General features: G+C 39.6%; 1 protein-coding gene across 1 annotated transcript in view; it reads left to right on the top strand.

Annotated features, from left to right (window-relative positions):
* LOC119587816 (histone acetyltransferase KAT6A-like) overlaps positions 1-530 on the top strand; it is a gene marked incomplete at its 5' end in the record, with an annotated part of 75,251 nt that overhangs the window by 64,647 nt on the left and 10,074 nt on the right. The window contains 1 exon segment of the mRNA XM_037936515.1: positions 78-228. Coding sequence (XP_037792443.1) covers positions 78-228 — 151 coding nt within the window.

The raw sequence follows: 530 nt of genomic DNA, 5'->3' as shown, positions 1-530 counted from the left end.
AGGTAATTTATAAGAGCAAGTATTTAGATATAGATTATTAAGAAAAGCATCCCTAAGAATCCTCCCAAACGTTTCAGAATGGTAGTGAGTATAGACTGGAATATGGTCGAGGAGCACTACCAGAAGCAGCTGAACAACCCCCGGAGATTGCGGCTAGATCCAGAGGCCCTTCGCTGGTCACCACTTGTACCTGGGCATAATGTATCCGTGCAACAAGACTCTGACGAGGTAGGGTGTCTCTTCATGGCATTTTTGTGTATAGCTCAGTTGAGTAACTGTTTTTCTTTTAGCTGATTTGCTTTGCTTTGTGGCAGATCTTATGTTTTTTTTGTGCATGGGGAGTGGGGAGACTTGTTCTGATATATAGGGATTTGAATTGTTTTGTTTCTGTCTTCAATTTGCAAATTAGGTGGGATGATACTGGAAAATTTGCAGTTTGTAATTTTTTTTCAAGAATTTTTGTTTTAATCATGCTCTGAAGAGAAGTGTACTTGGAATACCAGTAAAGCATATCACCCGTGTCATTTCAG

The sequence above is a fragment of the Penaeus monodon genome, chromosome 23, assembly GCF_015228065.2.
Source record: "Penaeus monodon isolate SGIC_2016 chromosome 23, NSTDA_Pmon_1, whole genome shotgun sequence".
Taxonomy (NCBI): domain Eukaryota; kingdom Metazoa; phylum Arthropoda; class Malacostraca; order Decapoda; family Penaeidae; genus Penaeus; species Penaeus monodon.
This window is presented reverse-complemented; position numbering and strand designations above follow the sequence as displayed.